Source organism: Cynara cardunculus (assembly GCF_001531365.2).
Source record: "Cynara cardunculus var. scolymus isolate 2C chromosome LG 9, CcrdV1, whole genome shotgun sequence".
In the NCBI taxonomy this organism is placed as follows: Eukaryota; Viridiplantae; Streptophyta; class Magnoliopsida; order Asterales; family Asteraceae; genus Cynara; species Cynara cardunculus.
This window is the reverse complement of record NC_037536.1, coordinates 2846914-2874728: the sequence shown is the minus strand read 5'-3', so window position 1 is coordinate 2874728 and position 27815 is coordinate 2846914. Positions and strand designations below refer to the sequence as shown.

Here is a 27815-nt window from a genome sequence, read left to right as displayed (position 1 = left end):
GTATCCCTTGATGGTTCCCTTGCTGTTGTCTCCAAAAGTGACAGAGCCTCCAGATTTTTCGATGAAGGAGGTCAGCTGACTTTTGTCACCAGTCATGTGCCTGGAGTAACCTGAATCCATGTACCATGGTTGCTGTTAAACCCTATAACTCATAATGTAAAAAGTAATGAAAAACAATAAGTGATGAAGAACCAGAGGATCGATGAAGATATCAAGGCACTAAGTCTGGAGTATAACCAGAGGACCGATGGACGATATGGGATGCGATGGAAAGAGCATCCTTATCGATTCTCTAGTCATCAACACTTAGTGAATTCTCCAGCAAATCATCCAGAAGCATACAGCGAAGATCTAAAGATAAGGATGATTCACCACACCATGAATGACAGCTGGAGATGACATGTCAACAGCTAGATTTCTAGTTTATTTTTAATACTAAAGTTTATCCATAGAATAGATAAACGTTATCTGTTAATAGAAGATTAGCTAAAATGTGCTCTGGTTAGATTTAACAAAGAAAGTTTATGCAGGTGTGTCAATTTTGTGCTGATAAGAATATCATTTCAGTGATACACCAATGCAGGGGGAGTTGTAATTTATTCCATATAAGGCTTCTGAACAATTCAGTTCAGAACCCGTGCTTTACCGAGAGTGGTTTCTAAACACTCAGTTTAGAACCCGTGCTTAAAATGTTCCCATTTTTTTAATTATTTTGAGCTAAATTGAAACATTACTTAAATCTTTTTTCTAGGGGGAGTCTCTAGAAATTTTGAATAAATGTTTTCGGAAATGGAACTATTTTCTTAAACGATTATATGAACAGGTATTTCCTGAGATTTTACTTGCGTAATTTCTCGTCGTACATAACTCCAATACCTGTTTCAGCTATTCTTCAAACTGTTATTGTCACGTCTCTTATAAGAAAATCATTTTCGGTGATAATACGCTCGTTTGTATTCAAGTTTGTTTTCTGATATTGTTTTTCGTTGGTTGATATATTCAATAATTTTTTTTTGACTATCAAAATCTGTAAACTTGTTCTTACAAATCTTCATTCATTTCTCTCATATACCGAATAATCTGTTTGTTGTCGCATCATTCCTTATTGATTGTGCATAAAGCCAAAAATCTTGATCAATTTTTATCTGATCATCGTGTTTTATCTTAAATATTAATTTTGATCAATCATTATGATCAACTGAGCTTATAATATAATTTTAGGAGGGACCGAGTGCTTATCAGAAATACCTCAATAGAATGTCAGAACCGACAAACCTACCCATGAGGACAACCATATCTGAGTGAGCTTTAAATCAAAATGGGTTTGTGTGCCGAGATCAAAATGAAAATGAGAGGGGTAGTTGTTGTGAGCTAAAAGAATTGACGAAAGTTGTGTCAGGATTAAAAGAATATACGAATCCTGTTCCAAACTTCTAAAATCAGGGCATACCACATAATCTATTAGTTCTCAATTCTTTCGAGACAAAAATTGAAAAAGGCAAAGCTCAGGCCAATTCTTGTCACAACCCCACCAGCTACTCATTTATCTHTCAAYARATAAGTGTTTCAATAACACTTGGGGCACGCAGCTCATCATCTATCAATTTCTCATTCGGAGAAAGTTGATATTGAATCAGAAGGATATATGTCCCCCCCTTCAAGTCTTTTTGTTCACTAATTGAGTCTGATAAATTTGTGTACTCCGCACGGTTTATCTTTTTGAGCCTAAACAGAAGCATACGTTGCTTTATCCTTCTACACTACACAAATTGCATTTTATATGTTAATTTGCCAAAACATTCATAGATATGCTATTTTTAAGCTATCAAAAATTGAATGGAAGACCTGGTGAGATGAGCATAAAAAAGTCTCATATATACAGTACATTCGTTCTACTGAGTATATCTGTTATACTCACAGGCCAATCTTTTATAAGATTGAAAACCATTTCATTTGTTGAAATTGGTCGTTACCTTCTCATTCCCTTAATCTGAAAAGATTAAATAAGTGGATTTGCAAAGATCTACTTACAATTTCATGAATTGACGGCTTACGCGGAAAATTTCATTCATTCTTGTGTATGATGGAATGATTCTCATTTCAACATAAGGGGTAGTATGTAATAATGAATGAAATATTCATTTCCGAACATTATAAAGGGAATCTGATGTAAAGATCAAGGGGCAGTAACTTCAGTGTTGGCAAAAGACTCAAAAGAAGTGCGACTGGAGATAATTACATAAAGATTATTCCAATGCCACAACGTCTGAGAGTTTTTGAATGAGAAGATCATTGTTTCAAAAATTTACCATCGGAGTTTCTTATCAAAAAGATAGTTAGTGATTTGTTGTCTGAATATCCTTTGAAGGTCACATTTTGTACATTATTTCTGAAGATTAATGTTCTACATTGTTAAAAGAGAAGATCATCGCGGTTCTACATAGGAGGAGAATGTTAGAAGACCCTTCTCAACAGATAATTGTCTGAAGATTTCAAGTGAAGTTTGTTTTGATGTTTCTGAAGAAGTCAAAAAGTGCGTAAAGAGACAAAGTTCAAACGAGATTCAACGCGCGCAAATTGTTTCAAGTCTGAACACAAAGGGGGAGATTGTTAGGACTGAAAGTCAGTGTAAAATTGTATTCGTCTTGATAGTTACTATTGTCTATAATTAAAATAGACATCGTGTTTGACTTTGTTTGTATGGTTTGACTTTCACAATTTGTGTAATGTTTGACCCTATAAATAGGGTGTTGTTTCTTGTAATTGTAAGGATTCTCATTGTCAATCAATATACGTAATATAGAAGTTGACCACATTTGAAGATCTTGACTTTCTCTCTCAACTCTCTCTATGAAGTTCTTAAAGGTTAAATCCAGATCTGCTATGGATTCAAAGATAATTCTTGAAGATTGATCAAAGTGACCTCACAAATAGGCAGGAATTTTTGCAGTGGTATTTGTTCCTAGGACTCTTGGAACAAGAGTCTGTGGAACATATGGACCCTCCATGACAGATAGCAGAAGATTTATGTCCATCCCTTCTAGAAAGTTCACCATCTGTATCATCCATTGTGGGTACTCTTTTCTTTGAAGAGTTGGAGGTTTAGTGAGGGAACCAACACTATAGGTGGAATTCCAGTTGGCCATTAAGACTTTTTAGAAGAGAGATAATTTACGTTTTTAGAGAAGATTTTTTGTGAAAAGCATGAATTGAGAGATTTTTTATGATCGTTTGATTAGAAAAACAATCAATTGGCTCTGATACCAATTGTTGATCCCAGATCTCTCAAAAACCCTAATAATTAAGTTAAGAATAACCAAATTATAGTGTTTAGATGAATAAAATGATGAACACTCAAGAACAATGTATGAACATTGAAAGGATAAACTTGAGTGCCAAAAATTTCACTTTATTCCAACGATTATGAAGAACGTTAAGTGTCAAAAATTACAATAGGCCTAACCACCTATTTATACTAGTAATCTAATAAAAAGATAACTATCTAGTGAGACTATTTAGCTAATCTTCTACTAACAAATAAAGCTTATCTAAAACAAGGATAAACATTAAAGCAAGATAAACTTTGTTGAATCCAGCTGTTGATTAGTCATCTCCAGCTGTCTTCCATGGGATATGATTTCAGCCTTATCTTCATATCTTCATTGCTTGCTTCTGGTTCAACTGGTGAAGGAAAATCCAAGTGTTAGTGCCCAGAGGGGCTATGGAGATGCACTTTCCATCGCATCTCAGGTCAGTTCATCGACCATCTGGTTGTTCTTCAGACTTAGTCATTTTTCCTTGAAGTCTTCCATCGGCCTTCTTGTTCTTCATCACTTGTTTGTCTTCATTACTTCATGCATAATACTTATGGGGTCTAACAAAGAAGGTAATATTTATTAAAGTTTATATTAGAGTCGATCATTTGCAGGCTTGGGTCGGGGAGGACCTGCCTAACCTATTTTTCTTGTCCTAGGTCTAATATGGCAAACTCAAGTAGGCATGGCAATGTGGCGGGGATGGGGCAGGTTTTACAATCCCTGGCTCTAACCCCAATTTCTATTAACGGCGCCTCGACCCCCAGTGGATATGGGGATTAGCATCTCATCCCCAGTTTCTTTTCCAATCAACCCCAATCAACTCCCAGCCAAACCCCCGTACCCCGTTCCAGACCCGGTCCCCAACCATATTGTTTTGGTGAAGTGAAGACTGAACGTGATTACGTAAAGAAGCAGTTGACAAGTCGTGGTCTCCTGAGTCAGGAGAGTCTTGTTAGGACTGAAAATCAGTATTAAATTGTATTCGTCTTAAAAGTTAAATAGTGTCTATAATTGTAAAAGTCATCGTGTTTGACTTTTCTTAGATAGGTTTGATTTTGACCTTGTTCAGAAGTTTGACCCTATAAATTGGGTGATGTCTTTGTAATCTTTAGAAGAAGAGCTTATTGTAAAATTTGACACGTAATAAGAGAGTTGACCACATTTGAAGATTATTGACTTTCTCTCTCTATTCTCATCTCATATGTGTTCTTGAAAGTTTATCAGATCTGCCATTGTTATGGAGCTTTATGAAGATTGATCATTAAAGAAGGGACTATCAATTTTGTGTTCTTCGTTCTTTTCTTTAAGCACAATTGGTATCAAAGTAGTGTGTGCAAGAGATCAGAAGAAGAAATCAGATTTTGAAGATTTTTTTTTTAAATTTGTTTTGTTCTTCGTGTTCTTGTTTTTTTCTTCAAGTTTGATCCGAAATTTTATGGAAAATTGTATGTTTTTGTGTTAAAAACAGGATCATTTTGTGTGTAATCTTGTTGTGAATCTTTGTTTTACACAAAGATTTACATTTTGATCATTTGATTTCAAGTTTTTTGTAGATTTTGTGAATTTTTTAAAAAAATTTGCGTTCTTGAATTTTTTTAAAGTCCGTGTTTTTTATCCAATTTTTTGTTAAAAATTTTCTGTTTTTGAGTTTTTGATATTTTTTGATCTGTTTTTGGATTTTGTTTTGAATAATTTTGTGTTAACTCTTTCAACCCAAAGCCCAACCGGAGATTAAATCGCCCATCCAAATCAATTTCTTCAAGGCCCAACCAGTTTATCTTGCTTCTTGACCGGACAAGTGAGCGATTTAAACCAAATCGCACGCAAGGGTTGGTAAATCGTTCAATTAGGCTGATAAATCGCTTACTTATATCACCTGTTTATTCCTAAATCGTTTAAGAAAACCAAGCTATTATATTTCTTTTGTCCGGAGTTTTTATCGCTCAAAGGAACTTCTGGGAAGTTTGTATTGATCGAATTCTAAATCACTCACTGTATATTGCTCGATTCATCCGGATTTGAGGTAAATCATTCAAGTACTTGTCTGATTTCAGTCTAAATCGCATACCATTTCAGCGGATTTGTGAGCGATTTAGTGATTAGGGTTGAGTGGATATTTGAGCGACTTAGTGTTAGTGTTGAGCGGACTTTTGATCGGATTAGTTTATCGCTCAATTTTCATCTAAATTTTTTGTCTAAATAGTTCACCCTTTGAGGGAATTCGGTCAATGAGAGGAAATAGTGGTGAGCGATTTATTGACCGATTTAGGATTACCTTTGAGCGATTTAGAGTTTAAGATTGAGCGATTTAGTACTTAGCATTTTGTTCATCGAAGTATCCGATTTAATAAATCGTTTAATCCATCTCACCGGATTCTTTATCGTTCACTGTTTCTGGTTCTAATTTTGTAAATTGCTCAGTTTGCTCGATTACAGAACAATGATTGATTTTTTGATTTGATTTGAAGAACAGTATAAATCAGACCATCTTTCTTGTTCGGTTTTACCATTCATTACATTGTTCATTGCAAAACAATGTGCTGGTTTTTTATCTTGACATGTTAGTGCTGCTATCTGTTCGATTACAGCTGAGATAGGTGCTTCCATATTAGCTGTATAACTTGTTTGGATACATTCTATCCATATTTCCATTGGCTGTGTTTACATCAGACTTTCTCTGGATTAGGTTCACTCACATCTATCCGAATTGAAAGTTACTTTGACTGGGTTTGAACTTCATCTTCAGCTGGCAGTTTCACACAAATATTAATTGTTTGAACTTCACTAAATCACCTGGATTTTACTCAAGACAGTCAACTTCATCACTTGGCATTTCTCACAGTTTTTGTATTGTTTACACTCGACTGGTTTACTGTAGTTGCTGTTTGGTAATCGCACAGGTTCTGTAGTTGCTTGGAAAAGGGACTATCAATTGGTTGTGCAGTGAGGTGATTTAGCAATGTACAACAGGTTTAGGTAACTTTGAGTGGACTTGAGAGGTTGTGAATTGTTTGCTGTGTGTTGACCTGATCTTATTCATGCAGTAAACATATTTTATCTTGTTATTAGATTCTTCCAAAGCTGCTTTGACCAGGATTCAGAGGCTGTTAGTTTTGAGCAGTTTTGCAAATTATGTTAGCTGCATATTGAGTATTTCTTTAAACAACATTTTGATCCTTTTAAAGACTGATTTTTGAGCTGTTTATGATCATGCAGTAAACTGTTTTAAATAGATTTGAAGCAGGTTTGAATTAGTTTTTTGTTTGAAGCTGGAGTTGATATATCACAAGTGAAAGGTGAGGTAGAAAAGCTTCCAGCAGATGACAAATGCAGTGAGCAGATGACAAAGCTGTTTGAATGATTTTCTTTACCAAGCATCTTATGCAGTGAACTGACTTGAAGCTGCAGTGATCGGATATTGTGTATAAGATTGTGGAACTTGTTGCAGCTATTAAGAATATAGGCTGCTGCTTTTGAATAACTGTAGAGAGAAAAGTTGTCTGTATAATTGTGGGTTGCATGACAGTATTTTTTTTTCTGGTTGTATATTCAATCTTGTTTGTTTGATCTATATTGTATCTTATAATTGGGCTTTGTTCATCTTATACTTGTTGTGTCTTTAGTCTTTGAGTTTTAATTTTTGTTTAGATTGTAATTTTTTTTGGTTCATTTCGTTTATCTGTTTTGGTTTTTTGTGTTTTTAACTGGTTGAGAAAGTTTTGAACTATTTTCCGTAAATTGTTTTTCATCAGTTTTAACTGTCTTTAACTGTTTTGAACAGTTTTTAACTGTTTTCAACAAATTTGACTGTTTTTACTGATTTTTGACAGTTTTTTTGTCAATTATCTGATTTCTCATCAGTTTTTATTGTTTTTTCTGTTTTTCTTTTTGAGCTTAATTGTTCCTCAATTTTTTTACTGATTTCACTGCATAGATCCTATAACTGATCAATCTATTTTTTTTTATGCTAGATATCCTAAAGGAGATGAGAGCTAAGATTGTTGAGCTGGAAAAGAGCATTGTGAACTATAAAGAGAAATACATAAATATGTATACTAAGAATTATGCTAATGAAGAATGTATTAAAGATTTGAATCGGAAGCATAAAGAAATATTAGAAAAAGTTGAGAATGATTCCAAGTATCAGATTAATAAACTTGAAAATTTTTGGATGATGTCAAAATAGAATGTGAAAAAGAGTTAAAAACATGGAGTAAGTCTAATAAAGATTTTTTCAGTAAACTCCAAAAAGTTCAAAATGAATTAAATGCTGAAAGAAACTCTTTTGGGAGAAAGAATAAAGAAACTGATRACTTGACTGAGAAGTTTCATAAATCTGAAAGTGATTTGTTTGAGCTAAGAAAGCTTTTGAATTTAGAGAAAGAAAAGGTTTTGAAAGCAGAGAAGGTTTTAATTGCTAAAAGGAAAGATACATAGAAAGAGAGAAAGAGGGTGATTGAACTGGAAAGAATATTTTGTACTGAACGTGAATCTTATGATAATAAGATTAATTCTCTCGAGCTGAACGCAAAGATACTGTTAAAGCAAATCTCGGATTTTGAGCAGCTGATCATCTTGGAACGATCCAAGTTTGATAAAGAGAAGAAAKAGTATGAAGAAGAATGTCAAAGAAAGAATTTGGAATTGCCGGACAACATTGTTCAGAAAAAGAAAGAATTAGATGAAGAGAAGAGAGTGTTTGTTCTTGAAAAGAAAAACASTGTCAAGAAAAATGCTGCAATTGCCAAAGAGCTTACAGAGAAAAAGAAATGGCTTGACATTGTTTCAGAAAATGAAAAGGGAAGTTCAGACGAAGAGAGAAAGAAATTTGAGAAAAAACGGAGATTTTTTGAAAAGTCAAAGAAGGAATTAGAAAGTAAGTTTTTGGATACTTCAAAGAAATTGTCTGATCTAAAGACAGACCTTGAAACTGAATTGAACATGAAAACTGAACTGAAAAAGAAATATGATTTAGTTACTGWTGAAAGAGACCAGCTTTTACAAAAAATCAAAGACTTTTCGTGTGCTAAAAGTCCAACTGGTTCTCAATCACAGTGTAAAACTAACTTTTATAACTGTTCCAATTCGAACAGTTATTCAAATAGTCCTAAATCTACTGCTTCTAAGAACTATTCTCGTTCTTCTAATCAGTATTATCAAGGGTATGTCATTGGATCACCCAATTACTCTTCAAAGGTTAAAAGCATTTGGGTCAATAATTCTGAATCTGTTTTATCTCATACACCTGTTGTTACTAACAATCTTCCTTGCMTTGTGAGATCCACTAATGATCTGATCAATCTTAGCAAGAGAAGGATTATGTGCTCAACATGCAGAACCAATAATTTTGTCAATAACAAAAGGTTCAACAGGTGGCAAGGAGATAACATCTATCAGAACAACTGGAAAGGTAAGAACAGGTATGATCAAAATTTCTGGTACGGTTCATATTTTATTCCTGATCATCCTGTTCATAGTGTGCTATAAAGAAAATATCTTATAGAAATAAATGGTTTGGAAATTACAACATACCCCAACCCGATACTAACAAAATATGACCCAAGTTCGTTTGGGTACCAAAATCTACTTAATCTGGTTTTGCAGGTGTATCAATTTTGTGCTGATCAGAATATCATTTTAATGATACACCAATGCAGGGGGAGTTGTAATTTATTCCAAACGAGGCTTCTGAACATTTCAGTTCAGGATCCGTGCTTTACCGAGTGTGGTTTCTAAACACTCAGTTTAGAACCCGTGCTTAAAATGTTTCAATTTTTTTATTCTTGTGAGCTTAACTGAATCATTACTTAAATCTGTTTTATAGGGGGAGTCTCTAGAAATTTTCAATAAATGTTTTTGGAAAATGATTTTTTTTGGTAACGAGTACATTTTCCTGAATAGGTATTTCCTGAGATTTTACTTGCGTAATTTCTCGTTGTACATAACTCCAATACCTGTTTCAGCTATTCTTCAAACTGTTATTATCACGTCTCTTATAGGAAAATCTTTTTCGGTGATAATACACTCGTTTGTATTCAAATATTGTTTTCTGATATTTTTTTCTTTGACTGATATACATTCATTTTTTTATCAAAATCTGTAAACTCGTTCTTACAGATCTTCATTCATTTCTCTCATATACCGAATAATCGAATTGTTGTCGCATCATTCTTTCGTTAATTGTGCTTAAAGCCAACTTTTTTGATCAAATATTATCTGATCATTTTGCTTTAAATAAATAATATTTTGATCAACCATTGTGATCAAATGTGCATAACGTTAAATTTTAGGAGGGACTGAGTGCTTATCAGAAATACCTCTATGGAATGTCAAAACCGACAGACCTACCCAAGAGGACAACTATATCTGAGTGCGGTTAAATACAAAAGGGTTTGTGTGCTGAGACTAAAATGAAAAAGAGAGGGGTAGTTGTTGTGAGCTAAAATAATTGACGAGTTGTGTCAGGATTAAAAGAAAATGAAAATCCTGTTCCAAACTTATATAATCCGGGCATACCACACAATCTATTAGTTCTCGATTCTTCGGAGACTAATATTGAAAAAGGCAAAGCCCAGGCCAATTCTTGTCACAACCCCACCAGCTACTCATTTATCTCTCAATAGATAAATGTTTCAATAACATTTGGGGAACGCAGCTCATCATCTATCAATTTCTCATTCGGAGTTGATATTGAAATCAGAAGGATATATGTCCCCCCTTCAAGTCTTATTGATCACATATTGAGTCTGATAAATTTGTGTAGTCCACACGATTTATTTTTTTGAGCTTAAACAGAAGCATTAGTTGCTTTATCTTTCTACACTACACAGATTTAGCATTTTATATGTTAATTTGCCAAAACATTCATAGATATGCTATTTTTTAACTATCAATGATTGAATGGAAGACCTGGTGAGATGAGCATCAAAAAGTCTCATATATATATAGTACATTCGTTGTACTGAGTATATCTGTTATACTCACAGGCCCATCTTTTTATAAGATTGAAAACAATTTCAATCGTTTAAATTGGATGTTACCTTCCCATTCCCTTAATCTGAAAAGATTTAACAAGTGGATTTGAAAAGATCTACTTATAGTTTCTTGAGTTGACAGTTTACGCGGAAGATTTCATTCATCTTATGTATGATGGAATGATTCTCATTTCATCATAAGGGGGAGTATGTAATAATGAATGAAATATTCATTTCCAAACATTTTAAAGGGAATTTGATGTAAAGATCAACTTCGGAATTAGCAAAAGACTCAAAAGAAGTGCGACTAAAGATGACTAGAGATAATTACAAAAAGATTATTCATGTGCTACAACGACTGAGAGATGTTGAATGTGAAGATCATCTTTACAACAGTTTACTGAAGATTTGTTGTCTGAAGATTCTTTGAAGATCAAATCTTGTACATTGTTTCTGTTGATTACTGTTCTACATTGTCAAAAGAGAAGATCATCGCGATTCTACATTCGAGGGGGAAAATGTTAGAAGATCTTTCTCAACAAATGATTGCTTGAAGATTTCATGTTGAAGAATTCTTTTGAAGATGACATAATGTGCTTAAAGTTTCAAAGTTCAAACAGGACTCAAAGCGCATAATTTCTTTCAAGTCTGAATACAAAGGGGGAGAATGTTAGGACTGAAAATCAGTATTAAATTGTATTCGTCTTGAAAGTTAAAATACTGTCTATAATTGTAAAAGTCATCATGTTTGACTTTTCTTAGATAGGTTTGACTTTGACCATGTTTAGAAGTTTGACCCTATAAATAGGGTGATGTCTTTGTAATCTTTAGAAGAAGAGCTTATTGTAAAATTTGATACGTAATAAGAGAGTTGACCACATTTGAAGATTGTTGACTTTCTCTCTCTATTCTCATCTTATATGTGTTTTTGAAAGTTTATCAGATATGCCATTGTTATGGAGCTTTAGGAAGATTGATCATTAAAGAAGGGACTATCAATTTTGTGTTCTTCGTTTTTTTCTTTAAACACAAGTCTCAATTCTCAAATCAATTGTTAAACTAAAAAACTAATTTTGGAAAATAAAAGATCTATATATTAATAAAAATAAAACTAATTAAATTATATATACCGAACATGAGGCGGGTCGGGGTATACACTACCCGGTCCCGACCCCAACCCCGGTTTGAGCTTACCGGGGATCCCTGGCTGATAAGCATGGTTTATTACATGTTTAAAGTCCCCATTTCTTTGCTTAATAGGTAAATTATTATCTCTTATCCCAACCTTGAGTCATTTTTATTTTCTTATTTTCCATTTGTTATATTTGGAGCTGAATGTGGTGATTAAGTTGTCTTTACAACATTTGGGGTAGATGTAATTTTTTAACTTAGAAATATTGTGCTTTATGCTGCAGCATTCCAGCAGCATTAATCTGTTCTGAACCGGCTTTTTGAGGAAGTGCTTATTGATTCAGCCGTTGTAGTGGAATGAAGACAAAATCTGCAAATCTTTTGGTTATTACCCTTCACAGCTGGGAAAAGGACTTTTTGGTGGCTACTAGAACTTGATTTGATGTTCCCTTATTCCTTATTGTCCCCCCTTTAAGAACATGTTGTTTTCCAAGACTTTTTTCTTTACTCTTAGGACTTTTGTGTAAATTGGAGTTTTGGGTGCTCCTTTGTAATCATCCCACAACACTTAACTTTCAGAATCTTTAGTTTATATTTATGTAAGTGAAGTTCTTAAAATTTTTTTAAATATTGTTCTTCGTTATGAGTTGCTGCAGCATTGTTATTTATTTTTTTTATTTTTCTTGGCATTTAATTTTCGCTCTTTACTTTCAGTCATTTATATTTACGTCTTTACTTTCTGTTCTTTACATTTTACATCATTTATTTTCCGCAATGAGTAGCTAATTTCATTAACTTGGGTGTACGATAAAGGGTGAAATGTTAAACTAGATGAAAGTAGACGTTGTTTCGCAATAACAATGTTCCACTATTTCATTCAAGTTCTATAAAAACCAAGTACACTTATTGACGAGTTGATCACTTTGAAAATGTTAAAGTGCCATGGTCTTAGAGATAAGCCATTGAATGCACGTCAGCTTGAATGATACGAGAGGTAGACTTGAGAAAGTTACCGACAAGAAGACTTGTCATTTGTGTCTTTCAAACTTAACTCCCGACAGGTTGGTCACTCTTTAAAAGTGTCAAAGTGCGATAGATTCAGAGATGAACTATCTAGAACATATGCCAATTAGAATGATATGGGAATCGGCTCGAAAGAGTGATTTTTAACAAAGAGATTTGTTTATCCATATATATTGAAGACACCATTTTGTCACTATCCCTGGTCTGAACACCACATAGAGATATGGGTGTAAAATTATGATATAGTGCAAAGGTGAAGTTTGAGAGGAATACCTTCAAAATAGATGGTAGAACTCGTTATAGCTACTGTATGCTGTAGCATTTCTACAGCATTTTGGAGACTATGATGAAAGGGTTCATAAACCAAACCCAAACACTCATAAACCAACAGAGTGTTGCCATCAGGAATCTAGAGACTCGGGTCAGTCAACTGGCACTCAATCAGAACAATTGAGCTCTTGGTAACTTGCCCAGTAATACAGAAGTCCCTAGAGATATAGGAAAGGAACATGTGAAGGTAGTAACCCTTAGGAGTGGGAAAGAGTTGATAGAAAAGGTACAGAAATATAGTGCACCAAGTTTGTCAAAAACTGATGCTACAACATTGGTCCCTACTAAGAAAAAACCAATCCAACCTTTAGAGAAACAAGCATCTGATACCACCACTCCTATCCCCCCAAGATTAGACTATCCCTTACTATTTCCAGATGATGCTCTGAAAAAATCAGAAGGGACTGAGGTTGTAGAGACCCCTAAGCTTGATGCTAAAACTTCATCTGAACCTCCAAAGGGCACCACTAAGACCCAAGGCATTCAAGACCCATCTTGCTCAACACATTCAAGCAAGAATGTGATAAAAACCAATTCCTCCTTATGTGCCTTACCCCTAAAGGTTAAGAAATCAGAAAGAGGAATTGTATTTTAAAAAATTCTTGGATGTGTTCAATAAATTGCACATCAACATACCACTTGTTGAGGCAATCGAGCAAATGCCTAGTTATGCTAAGTTTCTAAAGGACATCCTAAGGAAGAAGAAGAAGTTGACTGAGTATGAGACAGTAGCTCTTACTGAAGGATGTAGTGCACTTTTGACCAATAGCATACCCCCTAAGCTCAAAGATCTAGGAAGTTTTACCATTTCTTGTTCAATAGGAGGAAAGGAAATAGGGAAAGCCTTATGTGACTTACGTGCTAGTATCAACCTTATGCCTTTATCTGTCTTTAACACCTTAGGCATAGGAGAGGCTAGACCTACCACAGTTACACTTCAATTGGCAAACAAATCCATTGCATACCCTAAGGGAATGATTGAGGATGTTTTAGTACAAGTTAATAAGTTCATATTTCTGGAAGATTTCATCATACTAGACTTTGAGGCCGATAAGGACATTCCTATTATTTTAGGGAGACCCTTCCTAGCAACCGGAAGGACTTTGATAGATGTCCAGAAAAGAGGGTTGAGTATGAGGCTTCAAGACCAAAAAGTCACATTTAATGTTTTCAACTCCTTAAAATACCCTGATTATTTGGAGGAGTGTTCAAGCATAGCTGAAATAGAGGAGATGTGCCATAAAGAAGAAGTTCAGGAAAGCCTTAAGTTGAAAGAAGAGAGCATAGAGGAATTAGAAGAAGAGACTGTTCAGGAAGTAGAGGCAATAGGGAATAATACTGTGTGACAGTAGAGGTGTCAGTTTTTGAGCTATTGAAAAATAATGAGCAAAAAGACTTCACCCCGTCCATTATATCACCACCTGACCTGGAGTTAAAACAACTCCCATCCCATCTGAAATATGTTTTTTCTAAGAGAAGAAGGCAAATTGCCTGTCATCATCTCATCTACCCTAGGCTCGCATCAAGATAAGAAACTAGTGGACATGTTGAAATTACACACAAAGGCCTTAGGATGGACCATTGCTGACATTAAGGGGATTAGTTCCTCAATTTTTCAACATAAGGTCATCTTAGAGGATAAGAATTTCACTTCCATAGAACCTCAAAGAAGGCTGAACCCTGTCGTGAAAGAGGTAGTAAAAAAGGAAATTTTGAAATGGTTAGATGCAGGAATTATCTTCCCAATAGCCAATAGTTCTTGGGTTAGCTCAGTCCAGTGTGTTCCAAAAAAGGGAGGGTTCACAGTCATCACAAATGATAAAAATGAACTTATCCTTACTAGATTTGTATCCAGATGGAGAATATGCATGGACTATCGTAGGCTAAACAAGGCTACTCAAAAGGACCATTTTCCACTACCTTTTATTGATCAAATGTTGGACAGATTAGCCGGTAAAGAGTACTACTATTTCTTGGATGGCTATTCAGGTTATAATCAAATAGCCATCTCTCCCGAGGACCAAAAAAAACCACCTTCACTTGTCCTTATGGCACTTTTGCTTTTAGAAGAATGTCATTTGGCCTGTGTAATGCTTCTGCCACCTTTCAGAGATGTATGATGTCCATATTTTCAGATATGCTTGAAAAATCCATTAAAATATTTATGGATGATTTTTCTTTTTATGGTTCATCTTTTGACAACTGCTTAGACAATCTAAAAAAGAGTCTTGAAAGGTGTGAGGAAACTGATATGGTCCTCAACTAGGAGAAATGTCACTTCATGGGTAAGTTAGGAATTGTTCTAGGGCACTTAATCTCTAAAAGAGGAGTTGAGGTTGATAAAGCAAAACTTGAAGTTATTGAAAAATTACCAGAACCTACCACAATTAAAGGAATAAGGAGCTTTCTAGGTCATGCAGGGTTTTACAGAGGGTTCATCAAGGACTTTTCAAAAACTTACAAAACCCTTATGTTTACTTTTACAACATGATCAAAAATTTGATTTTTAATGATGAATGTAGAAATGCGTTCAAAACTTTGAAGAAAACCTTAATTACTTCACGAGTGGTGGTTGCTCCTGATTAGAACAAACCTTTTGAAATTATACGTGATGCAAGCGATTGGGCAGTTGGTGCTGTTTTAGGTCAGAGGAGAGAAAAGGTGTTTCATTCAATTTATTACGCAAGTAAAATTTTGAATAAAGCACATATCAATTACACAACAACTGAAAAGGAATTATTAGCTGTGGTATTTGCTTTTGAAAGATTCAGATCATACTTGATGGGGACAAAAGTGATTGTACAAACTCGACCATGTGGCCATAAAGTACTTGATCTCAAAGAAGGATGCAAAGCCTAGGTTGATATGGTGGGTGTTCTTATTGCAAGAATTTGACTTGGAAATACTTGATAGGAAGGTTGTGGATAATCAAGTAGCGGACCATTTATCTAGGTTAGAAAAACCTAAGATAGGAGGAAGAGACATTATTGAGACCTTCCCGGATGAGAGAATCTTGATGGTACAACAGCAAAAGGCACCTTGGTTTGCAGATATAGCAAATTTCTTGGCTTATGGCATCAAACCATCTGAATACACAAGCCACATGCTTAAGAATTTTTTTCGTGATGTTAAGTCGTATTTCTGGGATGACCCTTTTTTGTTTAAGCTTGGTGCAGATCAACTTTTAAGAAGATGCATTCCAGAATCTGAGGTAGCAAAAGTTTTGTGTTAGGACTGAATTTCAGTATTAATTGTATTCGTTTTGAAAAGATAAAATTGTCTATAATTAAATAGACATCATATTTGACTTTTCTAGTATTTTTGACTTTGACTTTGAGGGTTATTGTTTGACCCTATATAAAGTTTGTCTTAGTGTAATTTTAGATATGAGCTCAATTGNATATAAAGTTTGTCTTAGTGTAATTTTAGATATGAGCTCAATTGTAAACACATTACGTATATTGAAAGTTTGACTAGATTGACTAATTCTCTCATTTCCTTCCAAAGTGTTCTTGAGTGAATATCTTGAAGATTGCCATGGATGTATGAAGATATTTGTAGATTGATCTCAAAGTGGACTCATAATTGATATCAGAGCTGGAAATGCAAGAAATCAAGAGAAGAAATCAACAATTTTGAAGATTTTTCAAAGAAATTTTCTGGAAATTTTTTTGTGTTCTTCTTATGTTCTTCGTGTTATTTTCTTTTATCCAAATTTTTTGAAATTTTTTGTGTTTTTGTGTTAAATTCGGGATCAAAATGTGCGGAAACACTTTGTGAATCTTTGTTATTTGTGAATTGATCATCTGATTTCAAGTTTTGATGAAATTTTTGTTTTTAAAAGTTTTCGTGTTTTTGAATTTTTTTTAAAAATCAGTGTTTTGATTCAATTTTAGTTAATATTTTTGTTTGTTTCGTGTTTTTACAATTTTTTAGCCCATGTTAAAGCCAGCCCATATCCATTTTGGACTTAGCCTGTTTTTTTTCATCTCATTTTCATCGCCAGCTTCTTCTTCATCGTGTAATCCTTCTTCACAGTCCTACTTAGTATTTTTTGTTAAACCCTACAATTCATAATGTAAAAAGTAATGAAAAACAACAAGTGATGAAGAACCAGAAGACCGATGAAGACATCAAGGCAGAAACGGCTAAGTCTGGAATACAACCAGAGGACCGATGGACAGAACAAGGATGCGATGGAAAGAGCATCCTAATCGATCCTCTGGTCAACCAACACTTGGAAGATTTTCCAGCAATTCATCCAAGCATGCAATGAAGATTCAAGGATAAGGATGAATTCATCATATCATAAATAACAACAATTCAACAGCTGGACTTCATAGTTTATCTTAATATTAAAGCTTATCCATAGAAAAGATAAACCTTATCTGTTAATAGAAGATTAGCTAGAAAGTAGCATTAGATAGTTATCTTCTTATTAGCCTCCTAATATAAATAGGTGATTAGACCTATTGTAAAGAAAGTCAAAGAAATTTCTTGTGCTCAAAGCTCAACTGGTTCTCCTTCACAGTGTAAAATAAGCTTTTATGACTGTTCCAAATCTAACAGTTATTCAAGCAGTCCTAAATCTACTGTTTCTAAGAACTATTCTCGTTCTTCAAGTCAGTACTATCAAGGGTTTGTTATCGGATCACCCAATTATTCTACAAAAGTTAAAAGCGTTTGGGTAAATAAATCTGAATCTGTTTCGTCACGTAATTCTGTTATTACTAACAATAATCTTCCTTCTTTTGTGAGATCTGCTACTGACTTGATAAATCTTAGCAAGAGAAGAATCATGTGTTCCACATGCATGAATAATGATTTTGTGAACAGGAAAAAATACATCAGTTGAACTTGAGACAACAGATTTCAGAAAAGTTGGAAAGGTAATAACAGGTATGATCAAAATAACTGGTATGGATCTTACAACGTATATGATCATCCTGTTAAAAGTGCTAAAAAGAAAACATCAAACAAAAATAGATGGTTTGGCAGTTATAACATCCCACAACCTGATACTAACAAAGAAGGACCCAAGTTCGGTTGGGTACCAAAATCTGTTTGATCTTATTTTGCAGGTGCGTCATTACCGTGCTGATCAAAATAACATGCCAATGATGCACTAATTCAGGGGGAGTTTGTAAACTGTTCAAACAAAGGCTTCTGAACAACACAGTTCAGGACCCGTGCTTTAACGAGTGTGGTTTCTAAACACCCAGTTTAGGACCCGTGCTAAACATGTTTCCAATTTTTTTATTCTTTTGAGCTGAATTGAAACATTTCTTAAATCTATTTTCTAGGGGGAGTCTCTAGAAATTTCAATAAAAGTTTTTGGAAAATGCAACTGTTTTTTGGAAACGAGTACATTTTCTGAACAAGTATTTCCTGAGATTTTACTTGCGTAATTTCTCATCGAACATAAGTCCAATACCTGTTTCAGCTATTATTGAAATTGTTATTATCACGTCTCGTAAATAATATCATTTTCGGTGATAATACGCTCGTTAGTAATCAAAGTTTGTTTTCTAATTTTTTTGTACTTTGATTGATACACATTCATTAATTCTTTGAAAATTAGAATCTGTAAACTCGTACTTACAGATTTTTATTCATTTCTCTAGCATACCGAATAATCTGATCGTTGTCGTATCACTCCTTGTTTGATTGTGCTTAAAAGTTATATCTTGATCAATTTTATGTCTGATCATTGTACTTCATTGCAATATCATCTTGATCAACTATTGTGATCATTTGAGCATACAATGCTAAATTTAGGAGGGACTGAATGCTTTACAGAAATACCTCTATGGAATGTCAGAACCGACAAACCTACCGAAGAGGACAACCATATCTGAGTGAGCTTAAACTCAAAAAGGGTTTGTGTGCAGAGCTTAAAATGATAAAGAGGGGGGTAGTTGTTGTGAGCCAAAAGAATTGATGAGAGTTGTGTCAGGATTAAAAGAACATAAGAATCCTGATCAAAACTTCAAAATTATGGGCATACCACATAATCTATTAGTCCTCGATTCTTTGGAGACTAATATTGAAAAAGGCAAAGCCCAAGCCAATTCTTGTCACAACCCCACCAGCTACTCATTTATCTCTTCACATATAAGTGTTTCAATAACAGTTGGGGCACGCAGCTCACAATCTATCAATTTCTCATTCAGAGAAAGTTGATATTGGAAAAGAAGGATATATGTTCCCCCCCCCCCTTCAAGTCTTTTTGATCACGCATTAAGTCTGATAAATTTGTGTAGTCCACACGGTTTATCTTTTTGAGCCTAAACAGAAGCATGTGTTGCTTTATCTTTCTACACTACACAGATTTTGCATTTTATATGTTATTTTGCCGAAACATTCATAGATATACTTTTCATAAGATATCGATGATTGAATGGAAGACTTGGTGAGACGAACCTTAAGAAGTATCATATATATACAGTACATCTGTGGTACTGAGTATATATATTATACTCACAGGCCAATCTTTTTATAAGAATGAAAACAATTTCATAAGTTGAAATTGGTAGTTACCTTCCCATTCCCTTAATCTGAAAAGATTATACAAATGAATTTGAAAAGATATGCTTAAAATTTCATGAATTGACGGTTCTCACTGAAAACTTCATTCATTTTTGTGTATGATGTTAATGATTCTCATTTAATCATAAGGGGAGAATGTTAGGACTGAATTTCAGTTAATTGTATTCGTCTTGAAAAGATAAAATTGTCTATAATTAAATAGACATCGTGTGTGACTTTTCTAGTATTTTTGACTTTGACTTTGAGGGTTATTGTTTGACCCTATATAAAGTTTGTCTTAGTGTAATTTTAGATATGAGCTCAATTGTAAACACATTACGTATATTGAAAGTTTGACTAGATTGACTAATTCTCTCATCTCCTTCCAAAGTGTTCTTGAGTGAATATCTTGAAGATTGCCATGGATGTATGAAGATATTTGTAGATTGATCTCAAAGTGGACTCATATTTTGTATCAATGTCACCAAGCTCCTTATGGAGGACATTTTGGAGGGCAAAGAACTGCTGCTAAGGTCTTATAATCTAGTTTCTATTGGCCGACCCTCTTCAGGGATGCCCATAACTTTGCACAAAAGTGCAATGAATGTCAAAGAAGTGGTTCCATTTCTAGAAAGAATGAAATGCCACTACATGGAATCGTGGAAGTTGAGTTATTTGATGTGTGGGGAATATACTTTATGGGTCCTTTTCCCCCATCAAATAAATGCCAATAGATACTGGTTGATGTGGATTATGTCTCAAAATGGGTGGAAGCTGTGGCATGTGTTTCAACCGATGCCAAGACTGTGGTTAAGTTCCTCCAAAAGAAAATTTTTATACGATTTGGTACCCCTAGAGCTTTAATAAGTGATGAGGGTACCCACTTTATTAATAATTTGTTAAGTGGAGTTCTTACAAAATACAATGTTAACCACAAAATCGCCACAACATATCACCCACAAACAAATGGTTTAGCAAAACTTTCCTACATGGAGATAAAAAGCATTTTGGAAAAAGTTGTTAAACCGAACAGGAAGTATTGGGCATTCAAGCTAGATGATACTTTGTCACACCCCGCTAAAGCGGAAACATGAGGTGTAACAGGTAAGCATATCATAGCACCAATTAATAGATAACACCATTAAAGTACATAATCCAGAAGTTTACAAATCCATAACCAAACTGTTCTCAATGAAGACAACATCATTTACAGAAAGAGGTTTCTAAACTTATGAACAGGTGTTATCGCAAAAATGCTTCCAAAGCTTCCATTCTTACTTATTTTCCTGAAAAGCATGAAACATAAAACGACATCAACTACAGAGAGTTGGTGAGTTCACGGGTTTTCATATGCACAAAATATTTATAATGCACAAATCACTTCTTGCAAACTAATATATAAACTTGCACAATATAAATGTAAATTTTTAACGATGTTTAAAACTTGAGACGCTACTGAGCCTTACCTGACCAATGTGCCCCATTATTTTACGAACTACCATAAAGTGGCCCGCTCGCTCACTTAGGTACCACGGTTCGTATCAGTACTACTTCAGCGGTGGCCCGTTCGCACACATGAGTAGACTATTAAACATAAGTAATGTGCACCTGTTTTTGGGTGGGACTGTCAACACAATAGCGGCTATCCACAATTACCACGGCCCGGGAACGTGCCCGAGTTAACTAGTAACATTTACAGAAGGGGACTTTTTAAAATATACTCTCAAGTACATCAATTTATCATTTATACAYAGTGCAATAACAATCAATTTTTCATGATTTCAACAATTTTTGACTAAACAGTTCTTTAGTCCAACAGTTTTACAACTAAACAGTATAGTTTGCAGACTTTCATGCTTTTCCCCCAATTTCAATAAACAAAACAGTAAAAGTGGGGCCGTGTATACTCACAAGTTTGCTGATGAATATCCGAGAACTTGATGACGTTTGAAGCACTAAACGTCCTCCCTAACTTTCCTAGACAGTCTGAAATCCAATAATTAGATCACCTATCCCGTATCGATAAAGATAAAGTCAAATTATATCTTATGTAATGTCAATGAGTTTTTTTGGATTAAAGTTGATACTTATTCATTGTTCTTAAAAATGGTCCAATATTTATGTATTTTAAGATCAAAGCCTTTTGCACAAAAAGTTACCATTTGGACAGAATGTAAATTCTGTTTCTGGAATTTTGGTCTCACAAATCACTACCAAAAGGAACCTTCCATAAGTCATTTTGTGTCCAAAATTTTATACCACAAATGTTACTGTGTTAGACAACTTCTGTCCAAATTGTACACATTTTGGAAGTGTTTTAGTAATTTAAATGTCCAACTCATTTTCACATGTTAAAGCAATCTGGACAGATTTGCATCCTGTCAAATCTGAAGTCAAATGGAAGGTCCAAACTTAATGTTTTTCAATGATTCCACTTGAGTTGTAAACTTGACTCATTAATCCAACGTCCAGAAGAAGAATCACATATTTTTATTAGTTTTTGAGAGAGTTATGCCACTTTGATCATGCATGAACGTTTCTGTCCAGCAGCATCAGTTTGCACCAGAGTTTTATATCAAGTATTTGAATGCTCAAAACTCAATATTTTTGAGTGAAACTAGAGGCATATGAACAAAAAATACTAAAATAAACTCCAGAAGAAAAATCAAACATTTTGAAAAAATTATCGAGGAGTTTTGAGTATTCAAAGTAGGATATACCTACTGTTGAACCTACTGTTTGCACACTTAACTTGATCTAAGTGTTTGAGGGGCCAAAACTCCATATTTGTACACAATTCCAGTTGGAAAAGAACCATAACTCATCAAAGTACATTTTAAAAGAAAAATCAGAGCATTTGGACTTTTATTTTTGAAGATACGTACGACACAATTGCTAGTAAACAAATTGTCAATTCCAAAATGCCACTTTTAATGGTTAAATACCACATGCAATGTGGTTTTACCCCATTTCCTTGAGTTCTAACTTTTGTAGATCATAGATTATCACCATTTTGAAGAAATTTTCATGTCTTTGATGAATAATCTCTCATCTTAGATTCTCCAGAATGTTTGAGCTCAAAAAGAAGAAAGAAATGTGCAAGAAACGAGAATTGATGCTGAAAAATTGCGTAAATAATGAAACTAATGTATTACCTTTTGCTTGCTACTACTTGAAGATTTGAATGTTTTTCAAGATATATGGAATTTAAGAGGGTTTGGAAAGTTGGATTTAGTTGGAGTGGGAGAGGAAGAGTCTCAGAAAGAGAAAGAAGTAATATAAATGAAGGTGGGAAATGAGAGATTTCAAAAGAAAGTGGGGTTTTTATATGAGGACAAAGGGGCCGGCCCTTTCAAGGCCCAAACCATCTCATATTTATTTTTATTTTTTATACAGATAAAGCCCATTTAAATGTTAGCATAAATACAATTTGTCAGATACTGATAAAATATCAGTATTAGACAAAAATTCCAAATTTTTGTAAAATTATTTGGACACTCAAATGAAACTTTTACATTTTTAATTTGAATTTTGTAATATCAACTTTATTATGTTTGGAGAATTTTTAATGTATTTGACATTACATAAGGTTTTCTGAACTATAATTTGGGAACTAAACCAGATGAATTCTAATTAATCATGATTACTCCCTAATAAAATATAATTCTAAATATAGAAACCCTTTAAAGATGCTAACCTGACACTCCAAAAATGACGGATGTCACAGTCTCCCCATGCCGGAAGAATTTTGTCCCTAAATTTTATTCGTCAGTTCCTAGCTTTGGATTTGTTTAAGAACAAGTGGGGATACTTATTTTTCATAAAATCTTCTCTTTCCCACGTGTACTCCGGTCCATGCCTTGAAGTCTAATGAACTTTTACAATCGGGATCTTGCTACGCCTCAACTGCTTGACTTCTCTATCCATGATTTTTATTGGTTTTTCAACAAAGCGCAGGTGATCCTTAATTTGCACATCTTCCAACGGTATGACCAGTGTTTCGTCGGTTAAACACTTTTTGAGGTTTGATACATGAAACGTATCATGAATGGTGCTTAACTCCTGTGGCAAATTTAACATGTATGCCACTAGTCCAATTCTCTCAGTTATTTCAAATGGACCAATATATCGGAAACCCAATTTGCCTCTTTTCCCAAAACGCATTATCCCTTTCCATAATGATACTTTTAAGAGTACTTTATCTTCTTTTTGGAATTCTAATTTTCTCATCCATGTATCAGCATAACTTTTCTGGCGATCTCTTGCAGCCTTGAGTCGATCCTTGATAATTACAATCTTGTCAGTAGTTTCCTGAACAACATTGGGTCTAGTTAATTGCCGATCGCTGATTTCTAGCCAACTGAGTGGAGATCTGCATTTGCACCCATATAATGCTTCATAAGGCGCACACCGAATACTAGCATGATAGCTGTTATTGTACGTAAATTCGACTAACGGAAGGTGCGTATCCCAGCTTCCACCAAAATCTATGGCGCACGAGTGCAACATGTCTTCAAGTGTCTGGATTGTTCTTTTCGTCTGTCTATCCGTTTGAGGGTGGTATGAAGTACTTAGGTCTAAACGTTTACCCAACCCTCCCTGAAGTGATTGCCAAAATCTTGACGTGAAACGACTGTCTCTATCCTAGAGGATGAAAAGTGGTACTTCATGCCGGGTAATGATTTCATTTATGTAAATTTGTGTCAGCTTCTCCATCTTATAATCTTCTTGGATTGGTTGGAAATGAGCAGCTTTTGTTAGTCGATCTACGATTACCCAAATTGCATCATGCCCTTTCCCAGTCCTAGGCAACTTAGTTATGAAATCCATTGATATTTGTTCCCACTTCCATTAGGGAATCTCGGGTTGTTGAAGTAGGCCGGAAGGTTTTTGGTGTTCGGCCTTGACCATTGCACAAGTTAAGAACTTATTTACATACAGTGTAATGTCTTTCTTCATTCCAGGCCACCAATAGTGTTCTCTCAAATCCTTATACATCTTATTTGCTCCTGGGTGAATTGAATGTTTTGATCAATGAGCTTCGTTCAAAATTATCGATCTAAGATCGCCAACCTTATGTATCCAAACCCTATTTCCCAAGTATTTCACTCCATCTGACTTCAGTTGAAACTTGGTTTCCATGTGGTGTAGGGTCTCATTCTTCAAATTCTCTTCCTTTAATTCTTCTTTCTGGTCCTCGACAATTTGTGCTTTCAAACTCGTGGTTAGTATTGCTCCCAAAGCTCGCACTCTTGTTGGTTTCACCCTTTCCTTTCTACTCAAAGCATCAGCTACTACATTAGCCTTGCCTGGATGGTACTTACTTTCACAGTCATAATCATTAAGCAATTCAACCCATCTTCTTTGTCTCATATTTAACACTTTCTGATTGAGGATGTGTTGAAGGCTTTTGTGATCAGTAAACACAGTGCACTTGGTACCATAAAGGTAATGTCTCCAAATCTTAAGCGCAAATACTACGTCTCCTAATTCTAGGTCATGCGTAGTATAGTTCTTCTCGTGCACTTTAAGTTGTCTTAAGGCATATGCAATGACCTTATCTTTTGGCATTAGTACGCATCCTACTCCTTGATGCGATGCGTCACAATATACCACAAAGTTTTCCGAGCCTTCTGGTAAGGATAAAATAGGTGCATTACATAGCTTATGCTTAAGAGTCTCGAATGCTTCTTCTTGTTTTTCTCCCCAAACAAACTTCTTGTCTTTTTGACTTAAAGCTGTGAGTGGTTGCGCAATTTTTGAAAAATTCGCAATGAATCGCCGGTAGTAGCCTGCCAAACTAAGAAATTGACGAATTTCCGTCAGGGTTCTTGGGGCTTCCCATTTCTTAATGGCCTCAATCTTTGCAGGATCTACATGAATTCATTTTTCATTAACCACGTGACCAAGAAATTGCACTTCACGAATCCAGAATTCGCATTTGGAGAATTTTGCATACATTTTCTGGTCCCTAAGTAGCTCTAATATCAATCTTAGGTGTTGCTCATGATCCTTCTTCCTTCGTGAATAAATTAGTATGTCATTTATGAAGACGATTACAAATTTATCTAGGTATGGTCTGCAAACCCTATTCAATAGATCCATGAAGACAGCCGGTGCATTGGTTAACCCGAATGATATAACAAAAAATTCGCAATGACCGTATCGGGTCCTAAATGCCGTCTTGGGGACGTCTTCTTCATGGACTCTCACTTGATGATATCCTGATCGGAGATCAATCTTTGAAAAGTATACGGCACCTTGAAGTTGATCGAATAAATYGTCGATTCGAGGAAGAGGGTATCTATTCTTGATGGTCAACTTATTAAGTTCCCTATAATCAATGCACATTCGCATTGATCCATCCTTCTTCTTGACGAACAAAACCGGTGCACCCCATGGTGAAAAACTAGGTCTTATAAATCCTTTACCCAATAATTCTTGAAGTTGACCTGACATTTCTTGCATTTTTGATGGGGCTAATCGGTATGGTGCTTTTGCAACTTGGGGGCAGCTCAAGGAATTAAGTCGATACCGAATTTGACTTGTCTTGGCAGGGGTAGTCTTGGTAAATCCTCAGGAAATACTTCAGGAAACTCTCGAACTACAGGGAAATCTTGAATACATTTCTCTTTGACCTTCTTGTCTATAACGTGAGCCAAAAATGCAACGTAATTCTTCCTTAAGTATTTCCGCATCTTCATGCATGATACTATCTTAATTTTCCTATCGGACTCCTCTCCTTGAATTACAAGTGTTTCACCCCCTTCTTGAGGAATTTGGATAATCTTTTCCGAACAAACTATTTCAGCTCTATTTTTGGATAGCCAATCCATGCCTATAACTATATCAAAACTTCCTAACTCAATTGAAATAAGGTCTATGCTAAAATCCTTTTTGGCTAAGTTCAGAGTGCAGTCCATGATTACGTCTGTAGCCCTAATTTCTTGACCATTGGGAAATTCTATTACGTAAACTTCCTTCAACCTTTAAGGCTTTAAATTAATATTTGGCTTAAAATCAAATGATACAAAACTTCTATATGCTCCTGAATCAAATAATACTGATGCAAATTCATTATTTAAAAGAAATGTACCTGTAACCATATTGGGATCATGCCTACCCTCCTTTGCTCCAATCTCAAAAGCTCGGCCCCGTGCTTGACTTTCTGAGTTTCCTTGATTGGCTGGTCGGGCTTGGTTAGCATTTGTTCCTGGTTTTCTCTTCGGAGAAACGTTTCTCATATGGTCCAAACTTCCACATTCAAAACACAATCGCTTTCGACAATCTTTTGTGGGATGGCCCCCTCTGTGGCATCTTTGACAAATGATGCAATTCCCCCAGTGCAGATATTTACATTTATTGCACTTAGGTTTGCCTCCTTGATTTACCACCTGGGTCTGTACCCCAAAATTTCCTACTACTTTTCTATTCTTGCCAAATCTTCACCTAGACCTTTGATTCCCATGTTCTTCCACCTTTCTTTTTCCTTTGCTGAATTCCCAGACCGAACAACATTATTTGTGAGCTTGGTCACAATGTTTATTTCCTTCTGAAGAGTCTTTGGGTTTGCCGATGTGATATTTCCTTGAATTTTTGGAGACAATCCCCAAATATAACTCTTGATTCGGACTTTTCCTCAGGTGTCACCAGATGTGGCACTAAATTTGCTAACTTATGGAATCGAGCAGTATATGCAACTATGTTTTCCCCTTTCATCTCATGGTTCCATAACTCCATTTCCAACTATTGGAGTTCACTCCTTGAACAATATTTTTCCTTAAGTAATTTCTTGAACTCCTCCCATGAAAGTTGGTTGGCCGTTTCCGGACCCCTAGTCTGAACTAACGTGTTCCACCATGTCAATGCTCGGCCTTGCAGTAAGCATGCAGCGTATTCTACTTTGTTTGCTTCTATGCATTTACTGATATGGAAGACAGATTCCATATCGTCAATCCAATTTAATAATCCTACGGCTCTCTCAGTTCCATGGAATTCTTTTGGGTTGCACGATCTGAAGGATTTATAGGTGCATTCCCCGGGTGTCCTAGGCTCAGAAATAGTTGGTTGGTTAGCATTCAGTCCTGCTGCTACCTGGCTGACAATATTGGGGAGTGTGGCCAAGAGTTGTTCTGACACGAGTCGTGCAACTTCAGGGTTTTCCCTTCTTGGCGGCATTTTCTAAATCCTAGATCAAACAGGGATTTGTTATTTCTATAGTAATACCTTTGTTCAACAAATTCTAATCAACTAAGTGATGCATAATATATTCATCTTGTAGATATTATTCAAACATTCACATGATCAAACAGAATAATTTCATATTCAACCAAGATTCAGTGCATTTAAACATTTTCAAAAGATGCTAAGGGTTTTGTTAGCTCTCGTTCATTTAATGTAAAAGTATAGAAAAAGTAAAACAGCAAGTGTTGACAGAAGCTGATCTGTTACAAAAGACCTCAGAGGACAATCATCAGAAGAAGCTCCTTTGTACAAGGTTAAAGTGACAGAA

The 27815-nt window shown here is 35.0% G+C and overlaps 1 protein-coding gene across 1 annotated transcript; it reads left to right on the top strand.

The window, feature by feature from the left end:
• The first annotated feature begins 13434 nt into the window (after positions 1–13434).
• LOC112518324 lies at positions 13435–14121 on the top strand. The gene has a single exon (XM_025125974.1). The coding sequence runs from the start codon at positions 13435–13437 to the stop codon at positions 14119–14121; it is 687 nt and encodes a 228-aa protein (XP_024981742.1).
• Positions 14122–27815: the final 13694 nt, after the last annotated feature.

Bases quoted from the DNA above. Each gene is read 5' to 3' on its own strand.
- LOC112518324 (XM_025125974.1), top strand. From the start codon at position 13,435: ATGCCTAGTTATGCTAAGTTTCTAAAGGACATCCTAAGGAAGAAGAAG.